Source organism: Rhamphochromis sp. 'chilingali', assembly GCF_963969265.1.
Source record: "Rhamphochromis sp. 'chilingali' genome assembly, chromosome: 14".
NCBI classification, from domain to species: Eukaryota; Metazoa; Chordata; class Actinopteri; order Cichliformes; family Cichlidae; genus Rhamphochromis; species Rhamphochromis sp. 'chilingali'.
Window position 1 is genome coordinate 21,702,276 of NC_137941.1, and position 10,914 is coordinate 21,713,189.

General features: G+C 40.3%; 1 protein-coding gene across 4 annotated transcripts; it reads right to left on the reverse strand.

Moving 5' to 3' along the window:
• Positions 1-117: 117 nt before the first annotated feature.
• Positions 118-8,661, reverse strand: tfdp1a (transcription factor Dp-1, a). 4 transcript variants are annotated; one of them, XM_080903420.1, is made up of 12 exons: positions 8,510-8,661; positions 6,438-6,522; positions 5,950-6,016; positions 5,648-5,769; positions 4,609-4,730; positions 4,230-4,395; positions 3,955-4,101; positions 3,813-3,881; positions 3,273-3,424; positions 2,135-2,301; positions 1,351-1,429; positions 118-1,275 (listed from the first exon to the last, which is right to left on the reverse strand). In XM_080903420.1, the coding sequence occupies exons 2-12, from the start codon at positions 6,447-6,449 to the stop codon at positions 1,137-1,139; spliced, it is 1,242 nt and encodes a 413-aa protein (XP_080759546.1). In that variant the 5' UTR covers positions 6,450-6,522; positions 8,510-8,661; the 3' UTR covers positions 118-1,136. The 4 variants fall into 4 exon arrangements, with proteins under 4 accessions (XP_080759546.1, XP_080759549.1, XP_080759548.1 ...); XM_080903423.1 differs by lacking the exon at positions 8,510-8,661 and adding an exon at positions 7,327-7,393; XM_080903422.1 differs by lacking the exon at positions 8,510-8,661 and adding an exon at positions 7,280-7,367.
• Positions 8,662-10,914: the final 2,253 nt, after the last annotated feature.

Genomic DNA, 10,914 nt, shown 5'->3' on the forward strand with positions numbered 1-10,914 from the left:
GTTTCTAGCGCCTTCTGCTCACCTCTCATATTACTATTTAAGCAAACTTTGTTTCCAACCCAACAGACAGTCGACCTTACCCCAACCCCAGAAAAATCATGAATTGTGGATACAAACTTATTAAAACAATCTATATTTAATTTGCAAACTTATATTAGATTACAGAAAAAGGTATTTAGAAGAGTCAGTACACGTGTTGCTCAGTTTTAAAAGGGAGATCTTTGAAGGGTGTACATAAAGACCTATACAACCACACATTGTTACATCAATAATTTTTGTAGGTCTATCTTTACCACTGGCCTCTAAAGGAAACTATAAGCTACAATTGTTGTAGGATTCATATATGTAATTAACAAAGAAAGCTTATTTACCTAGGAGCCTGGGTTATGAAAGTCTTTACCTCGCTGCTGCCATTATTTTGTAAACACTACCAAGGCATTAACAGGGCGGTGATGGAGAATTCCTCAACTCTGGAATACAAATAAAACTAGCAAAGAAGATCAGGAAAGCAGCTGCCTACGGAACAGAAGGAAGCCAGCCCAAAAACAATCGGGAAACCATTTCAAATTGCTCAGAACACAAAACCAAAACAAAACAAACAAAGCATGACGAGATGTGATGGAGCCCCATACTGTGATGCAGTGGCATCTGTGTTAAGCCATTCCGAATCCATGGTGTTGCACTAACAACACATCTCACAGCAGACACTTTGGCCACCTTGGAACATTTTGATCATGTCTGCCATATGCAACTGCAGAAAAAAAAATTATAAGTCAAACGGGTACATTATACATTCTCCAACAGCAGTAGGCCTTAGAGTTGCTTTTTAGTGGGATGGCTTATTAAGAAGTGGATTAGACAAAGACTTCAGGTGGCAGGGACAAAGACTACAGTTCCCTTGGACGACACCTCCCACTGAGCTGTGGTGCAGGTGACTCAGGAGCAGAAAAAGGTGGGTGCAAACACCTCTGTTCTTTTAATTTTCATCGACACCCCTGAGAAAGCCAGACAGAAATACAGGTAAACAGGGCGGAGGGGAGAAAAGAAAAAAAAAGCACACACGACAGTGGACTAAATTCCCACGGTGAGGGTGGTTTTGAAGACTGTGCTTGTTGGAGTGGCGAGGTGTAGGGAGGTTAGTCTTCATCGTCATTCTCATCGTACTCATCCTCATCGTCGTCATCCCCCATGTAAGACACTGGAGTCTCCACACGAGACCCGCTGTAGTGAGAATCGTTTGAACTGGACGCCATGGTGCCATCAGTGCAGCCATCACTGCATAAGAGGATGGGGAAATGTTAGAAAAAGCAGTGTGCACATTAGAGCTACATCACATTTAGCAACTCTTACCTGTTTGCAGGGTAACGGGCTCCATTAGCAGAGGAACCTCCAGTGATGTAGACGTTACTGATGGGACCTTTGGCCATTTCTGGATAAAGAGAAAATGAATTAGAATGAAGACCTTCGACTATTTGCAGACCTGAGTGGGGATAAGAGATATAGAACAAAGGGATTCAGAAAGCACAATCAGATTCTTGCCTACTTTAACTGCAGATGAAGACTAACCCTTTGAAGCAGTTTCTGTCTAAGCTTGTTTTTCTCACCTCTCACTCTAGACCGAGTTGACGAGTTTGTAAACGTGTAGCTGTTTTTCACTCATTTTCAGAAAATGCAGACCTGGTAGTTAGGTCAGATCATCATACCATAAGCCGCACTGGAGGTTTTTTTTTTTTTTTTTTTTTTTTTTTTTATTTTCTTTATAAAGTGTCCCAAGACCCTGCCCTCCAAAGCTGCGATCCCCAACCTTTTTTGCACCACAGGGGAAAAGACCCAGGGAAACAGAGTTAACGATAAAAATGATTAAAAAAACAAAAACGATAGAAACTAATAAAAACTCTGAAAACCATAAGTTTCCCACCTGAGCCTCAACTCTTGCGACCCGGTACCAAATGACTCACGGACCGGTAGCGGTCCGTGGCCCAGGGGTTGGAGACCGCTGCTCCAAAGGGTCTTGGTCCAATTGTTTGGTCCCCATCCAAGTGTGATTACTGTGTTCACAACTGCACCAAGTACCAGGGGCGTAATTTCCAGGGGGGGTAGGGGGGCCGAACTCATAGGGATATTGGTCACTTACCTATAACATAAGGCTCTAGAGCTTTGGGCACCAGGCTACGTGCGATTTTCAGATCCTCTGGAGAACACTTTCCCACCTCCAAGCCGCAGGCCATGCCCATACGTTTTAGCACCTCGATGTCATCGTGGATCTCAAACATGCTGTCGAAGTTAAACAAATACTCGAACCTGAAGAGTGGAAAAATGGGAAAGGGTCAATTATCCAAACAAGTGTTCGTTCTAATTTTAAAGAAGATCATGGGTACCAAATCAAGGACAGCATACTGAATAGAATAGAACATGGGTCCCATTTTCAACACCTTTGGCTAAGAAGAAATTAGCCAAAGGTTCTTCAGTATTTTAGTTAGCCCGTTGAGGACAGCTACTAGTATTCCTTTCAAAATAAAGTTAATCTACAAAGCGGGGATTAGCTTAGATCAGGGGTGTCGAACTCCAGGCCTCAAGGGTCGGTGCCCTGCAGGTTTTAGATGAGTCCTTGATCCAACACAGCTGATTTAAATGACGAAATTACCTCCTCAGCATGTCTTGAAGTTCTCCAGAGGCTGGTAATGAACTAATCAGTTGATTTAGGTGTCCTGATCCAGGGTGATATCTAAAACCTGCAGGACATCGGCCCTTGAGACCTGGAGTTGGACACCCCTGGTTTAGTTGCATGTGGGAAGGCCTCATATTTACTTCTTCAAGTCAGCCACTAATCCTATACACACTGAAATGTTGAGTTAAAAATGAGGAGATTCTAGTTATTGTTATAATGCACATCTTGATACCACACTATAATGGCTTTGCACTGACAGAAGGCTTCCAAGCCTCTTTTAGCTTATTTGCCAAGAACCAGAACACAATTAACCTGCAATTATAGTTGAGTTTCCCACCTATGCAGCTCCAAGGTATTACATACAATCATGTCACATGGCTAGAAAAAATAAAGCAGCTTATGTGGCTGACGGGCTGTTGTCAAGTACATGTTGTTCCGCAACTATTTATTAAAGCCCTAATAAATACAGCCCGGTGAAGCACTACCAGCGCCTCGATGAAAATGTGAACACCTCCCCCACTTTTTGGATAATTTCTTTCCCCCCCCCAGTTACAAATTATTCCAAGTGCCAGCATTTTAAATAACAGAGCTGATGATCACACACTTGTCATTGGAGATGCTGCAGTCAATGACAGTTTTCTTGCTGGTGTTGACAATAATGAAAGGAAGGTGGATGATGGAGTTGGGAGGTGGAGGTCGGTTTGCCTGCTGCTCTGTCTGCCTATTCCTCTGAACCAGGTTCTTAAAAGCTATTTGCTGTAAGACAAGATCAAAGACAAGTTAAAACTCAAACAGCTGCAAAGAACTAAGTGTAGCACTACAGCATTCTTGGATATATTTATGCTTTTTTTTTTTTTTAAATACTAATTTTTTCTTTTACATTGTAACAATTTTAAGTTGCCATTTTGCATGTGCTACTTGCATATATAGAGATTCAATGAGAAGAACTTCTGTTTATTACTGATTCATTATGATCCAGCATCACAAAAAGAGACAAAACGCAGACAAAAGCAATCTAAAGAGGCCAATCAGTTCGTGGGGTATTTATGAAGCGTCTTCTGCAGCCCTGATGCACAATTACCACTATAAAGACTATAATTGTAGCCCCCCTTTGATCACACAAGTACCAGCACTCAAATCCAACCTGCAGTATGAGCTCCTGAAGCTGTGATTGTTTCTGCTTAATCCTCTCCAGCCGCCTTTGTCTCTCCACCTACAGTTGAAATAAAAGCGTTTTAACACTGGTAACAAAAGCAGGAGTGACTGTCTTCGCTGTGCGTTTCTACCTCTAGGTTTTGGCACTCTTGCGCTGAGTTGGTGGGTAGACCAATCCACTTGATTTCTTTTTTCTCTTTAGAAATAATGTTCATGGCCATAAGCACGTTAAGTGCATCATAAACGCGTCGCCGAATGTTCTTCTGGTCATACACATGCTGAAATGAGAGAGAAAAAAAAAGACGCAATTCAAAACATTAAAAAATATATCTTAGAATTAAAATATCTTCATCAGGAGTAATCAGTCTGCATCACTGAGACAGTATCACACAGCGGCAGTGCTCACTGAGTCATTCGGTGACATGTGGTTGTCTGATGAGCTGAATTCTGCCACCAGTTCATCTGCCACTTCATTGTACGTGGTCACTCCTTTCTTCTGCACCTTCTCGCACACCTTCATGGAAAAATGCCTCAAGCCCTTCCCATTCTTTTCCCCTTTCTTCCCACGTTTTCTGCAAACATAAAAAAAAAAAAAAACGAGCCCACGTCACTATGAACACAAACACACTGATGTGTGGCAATCTGGCATTCACTTTTTTTTATTTTTTATTATTGCTATGAATAGCTATCAGACTTGACCCATTCTAAAATGCTTAGCTTAATCTGGACAGAGCTCACCAATAATGTCCCAAGCTTAAAATCTTAAGGGCAATTTGAAGCCTTACCCTGATGACCAAGGAGAGGCATCGGCTGGTTGACTCTGTGTGAGGAACTGGGAACTGGGTGTGTGTGGACTGTTTACCAAAATGGTGTTCGATACGGTAGGCCTCTGGGGTGTTCCAATCACCTACAGGAAGACCACAGAGAAGAGAAAGAACACACACTGATAGTCATGCTTTTGTTGTCATCAACAATGAGTTTCTCCTCTAAAACCTCATGTACTCAAATCTTGACATGTAATATTTCTTCTAAAGCCTCACACTTAAATATTTTATGTTTAACTACAAGAACCAATTCACACTGAGCATAAACTCAAGGTGGGACTCTGTTCACTCTCTTTAGGACACGCATCTTCTGCTGATTTCTGTCATTTTGAGGATACCTTGCAGAAAGCTATAACTACCCTCAGTGCAATAAGGAATGATTTAAATACATTTGGCCTTGCATTAGATAGCTGACAGGTGAAGCAGTAAAGTTAAATGACAGTTATTTAATTTGACAGAATTTGACTTTGTAAGCAAAATATTTGGTTTGTCATGAAAATCATCATTGGCGATTGTTTGAATACAGCTTTAAGGGAGAAATAAGACATTTTTAGAATTTCAGTCATTTATGATGACTAATAAAAACCTGATGCTGAATTGGGCTGATGACAGTTAAAGACACAGCTTTAAAAAACTGCATCCCTAACAGCAATGTGAGGCATCTTGAAGACGGGTGATCTATTCCTTTAGTAAGGTGATATCTAAGCTGATTTCCGTTATGTATACATTCCTTGTACATAATGGGATGATGGGTGTAATCCTGCTGACTGTAGAGTTGATGAGCTTAGGATCAACTGCCTCCAGCTACCCTCTCCCCGGTCACCTCACAATGATAATGGAGGGGGCTTATACAACATTCATATAAAGCAGAGTAAAACCCTACAAAAATTCATCTAGCTAATATTTAGCAGAGCCAAAGCATTCTTTAAATTTGCTGAGGGTTTCTACGCCTTAAGAGAAAAGAAACCACATAATGCTGACTTAACAGGACCTCACTCACCATGTGTGGCACATTTTGCATGTGTGTAGCGACGTTCACATTGGATGGCCCAAGGGTTTTGGGTAGTAGCTGTTTGGCCACAGGGGCAGCTGTGGGCTGGACAGTAACCAAGGACAGGACACCTTATAGGAGACATGAGAAGATCATTAATGAGGGAAGCTTTTGAATGAAACACCATTGCCCCCTATTGTCCACCTACCAACAAACAGCTCTGCTGCCTCTTAAACTAGACTGTACATGTTGCTTAGAAAGCCCTGCATATCACATATGCACAATTTCTGTAAAATATACATAAAATATACCTTTACTAGGGCTCAGATTCTGATCGATGAAAACCTTTAGCTCTCCATTGGTTTCAATTAGACCAGCCTGTAAAAGAGAACAACTTAATATACTACAGAAACCAAAGAATTGAAGACGAGTCAAGTTAAACAAACTCCATACAGTAGAAGCTACTTTTGGCTGATGCCTTATTTACGAATGGTCACCGCAGCGAGTTGCACAAGTTTGATTTGTCACAGTTTTAACGCCGGATGCCCTTCCTGATTCAATGGAACTATGTCACCTTCCAGGACCTAACAGGGGATCTTTTGTAAGGCAAATGTATAAACCACTCCACTATGAAGTCACTAAACAAATCCCACAGTCTATTTAAAGAGAAAAAGAAAAGAAAACACTACAAGACTAAGTGCAGCCAGTGAACTGAAGGACCCAAATTAGCTACAGTACTTAAGTGACACCGCAGAAATAGCCTGATGTTTCTCATGAAACCATGTATATATTTACTTACATCTTTAGCCATGATCCCAAAGGACCGAAAAGAGGTATGCTTTAGGTTAAAAAGACTTTTCTTCTGCCAGTCACTATTCAGACCCCTGCAAACAGAAAGAGAACAAACTATTACTTAAATAATGACAAAATTGCAGTTTGACCCAAACATTATATTTCCCGATACTGTTTCCCAAGCTAAGCTGTGTTTCACTTTGTTTTGGAGAGGAAATTTAAACTTATTTCTGAAGTAAGGCCCATCTGGTCTGCTTGCTAAGAGCACATTGTAGAAAGCTAACTACATCACCAATGTTAGCGTCACTGTTTGTTTTATTATCCAAAATGCGCAGACATGTACGCTTCTCACACCAATCTCACGTGAACGAGCCACCGAGCAGTACTTTTAAGTGTTCTTTTTATGCAGGAAACCATATTAAGCCATCCCTTGATGCTCACAACTTTTACTACGCTAAGTGTGCACAAGGCCTACTTCAGGTACCGAGCACGTCCGGAGGAGAGGCACCGTCCAACTTCTGCTACAGGTCACGCAAACAAGCGAACTTTATCACAACAGCGCTAAACTGATAATGTCGCAACAGAGAAGGCACTATATGGCTCCAGGCACTGTGGCTGCATGATACTGTAACAGCGGTCATATTATATGTCGATTAGCACGAACAATCTTTTGTTGGACGCAGCTAGCTGCTAACAGCTAGCGGTAGACCCAGCTTGCTGGTCTTAGCTTACTAGTTAGCTCCTGCACGCTCTGAGACGATTCATGTAGAAATGTTGCGATTATTGGTTCCGTGCTGCAGATCCCAGCTACACTTCAGCATGGGTTAACACTTAAAATAGTGAACGTGCCTTTCGCACGATGAATGAGCTTCACTGTGGTGACTGTATGCGCTTACGAGTGCACTCTGTCTCCTCGACGGCTGTTGTTGTTGGCATTTGAGAATGGAGGAAGAGGAGGTCTAAATCCCCACTAAACAGGAAACAAACTAAGAAATGTCGAGATACTTTTTAACAATTATATAGTTCATTTGAAGTACGAAATAATGTATTCACATTGAGTATTTCACTTTTAAGCTTATTTTTTAATACAACAAGCCATGACAGGATTTGCATAACTTGCTGTGTGCTAGCTGTACAAAGAGTGATCGTTTCCAAGTCAAAGAGACTGAAAAAGTAAACAAAGTTTGCCATCGATGCCAGCAAGGTGGATTTTATCCAGACGATAAATTTTTTTGCCACAGTTAACCACAACTTCTAAAATACCAGTTGCAGGTAGCCGTATATACTCCGTGAGTTGATTGCGTTTTATTGTCAACCGCTGACCTCCTTTTGCCAGTGTAGTAACCAGTATCAAAACACATAGCTAACTAATGAATAACACGCTTTGTTGTCTGGAAGTTACATTTAAACCCTCGACTTATTAGTATTACCATTATTATTATTATTATTCCACGCATTTAATCGCGTAACCTTTCTTATTTGTTCTTAATAAAACACGAAGAGCCTTACGAATACTTTCCTGACGCTAAATTCACAGAAAGGTGGCCATTTTGAGGTGTCTAAAACTTAAATATTAGTTTTTATAAGGTTCGCTTCCAAACGAACTGTTGCATATGGATCCAATACAAGTACGTTACTGTAATCAGGTCGATTACAATCATCATGAACCGCAAAAACTAGCTTTGCTCTTCACTTCGTTACCGTCAGCTACATGCCGTAAGTTAGCGACTTGAAAGAGGATATATTAAATGCAATGCAAAAGGTACTTTACTTTATTATTAAAATGTTTATTTTAACACTGAGCTAGCTCGCGATTGCACTTCAAGAAGTAGGTGCTTCAGCGCTTTGTTAGCCCACTGACTAGCTAGTGGGTTAGCACAGAAGCTAAACCCCAGCTGTCATCGACAACCCCAGAATTAGCTACAAGTTTACCTCGACGGTTAGCTTTGTATTTATTGGCGGTAACATTTTTTTTCCTATATACTTAACAAACAATAGACGGTCATACAGATATTTAACGTCAGTGCTATCATATGCGTCAGCTGAGTGACAAGCTGCAGTTGAGTAGATGCTGCTTACCGGTGCACCTTACAGGTTAACAGATCGCTCGCTAGCCTTTCCTATCGACTTTCCGTTAGCCTTGCTACAGCAGCGTCTCTCACAATCTGATCTTGGCGGTGCCTCGCTTTAGTGGAGCTTGATTGGACAGCACGAATGAGACGAAAGCAAAGCGGTCAAAATAGTTCATGCCCACAACCTGGAGCTCTTTGGATTGGTGGATACCAGAGCCCTCGTGATACATGTAGCGCCGTCTGCTGCACAGGAGTGCGCCATAAAAAATGTGTTAATATGACAAGACGTGAAATAAGTAAGGGGTCAGAGTATCGAAGGTTTAACACAAAGTTAGTTAATCTCCAGGGATGCAAATCTGTTCAGTTAGGAAGCCATGAGTCATTGTGAAACAATTTCACCTGATTTGGTGCAAATAACAGTGATAGCAAGTGCACTGGAGAGGTCTTAACACTCACTTTTGTCACTGTTAGTGAGCCATCGTACAAATGCAGGAGATTTTCTTTGCCCCCACTCCACACACACACACACACACACACACACACACACACACACACACACACACACACACACACACACACACACATATGAATTTGAATATAATCCACTCACAAAGGACTACAACATACATTTGTAGTGTGAAGGTGGTTCAATTCCAAAATATCATTTAAATGCAAAATAGCTCTTGAGAACTATCAAAATAGCATTTTTTTTCTCTTGCCAAATTCTCAATAACTAATTTATAACAGTTAAAAATAGTTATAAATCCACTTTTTTTCTTGTTTTGATTTTGTTCATCATCAACTTATATTATATATTAAAGAAGAGTCATTACGCACTGCAACCCTATGTGCAGCCTAAACAGTGAGTGACTTGACAAAAAATCAGTGACACGATTGAGCTGCGTGTTAACACCGTGGTTAGATGAAAGGTCAGTTCTCTGTGATATATTTTGTATTTTTCCAGTCTTTTCTGAGTAGATTGTGTCATTCCAACCAATGCAAACCTTGATATTTATATTACCAAAATAGAAATTAATTTAAAAGTTTAATTCCTTTGTTTATATCTCTATATTTATTCTTGACTTTCACAGTCAACTATCAGCTTACATCCTTTTCTGAGAAAACTCTAATATCAGCACTGATTTGCAATCCTGTTACTGTACATATAAAACAAACATTTCAAACATGTTAAAAAATATATAAGATATTATATAAAGATAAACAACATTTCTGTGTAGTCCTGAGTATTTATTTGTCAGATGTATGACATAATCTACAAATAAAAGTAATACATCCGTTCAACCCCGTTATCTTGTGCAGGCCTGTTACTCTCATTTAACCCTGTTACCATACAATTTTTTTTAATAAAGTAGTCACAAATGTTTTTCTTCGCTCATAAGGGTTTAATCGTTTGCCTTTCTTTGCTTGAATTATCATATGAGTTGTGTATTTGTAACTCTTGAAAAGCTGGGCAAGGTAAACTTTCTCCATCCATAGATTCATCCATCCATCCATCCATCCATCCATCCATCCATCCATCCATCCATCCATCCATCCATCCATCCATTCATTTTCTTATGTGTATCTGGCACCAGGTTGTGGGGGCAACAGCCTAAGCAAAACTCCCTTTCCCTAGTTACCTTTTCCACCTTTTCTGGGGGAACACCAAGGCCTTGGTGTTCTTTGCAGAATTGTTTTAATTCAGCGACGTTGGAGGGTTTCAGAGCATTAATGGCATGTTTAAGGTCATCACAAAGAATCTCAATCGGCTTTAAGCCCGGACTTTGACTAGGTCACTCCAAAAACGTTTTTGGATGTTGTCTTTTTTGTTTGTTTGGGGGGTGGATCGTTGTCCTGATGCATAAACCAATCCTCTGATATCATTTTTTTTTTTTTTTGAAATCCTGTATTAGTTTTATGTCAGATGTAATGGGACTCAAACATTCCAATAAGTGGAACTTTTGTCTCGTCAGTCCACAGAATATTTTCCAAAAAGTCTTAGGGATCATCAAGATGGGGTTTTTTTTGGCAAATGTGAGACTAGCCTTTGTGATCTTTTAGGTCAGCAGTTTTTTTCTCCTTGGAATTTTTCTGAATTAACTTTAGTAATTAGTTCTTCTTGAGGCTTCATTCCTACAAGACTGTGTGTTTTTCCTTCCCACTCTCACCAAGCACTTGCTCAAAGTGTGCACTTGCTTTGATTTTTGAGGTTTCTCTTTATTATTGTAGGGTCTTTACAATGTAAAGCACCTTGAGGTGATTGATGTTGAATGTTGAAGTTATGCAAATCTTACTGTTGAATCATAAACCTTAACTGAGACAAGTGAGGCCAGCAGTTCTTTAGAGGTTGTCCTGGGTTATTTTGTAACCTCCTAGATGAGTCGTTAATGCAGTCTTGGAGTAAATTTGGTA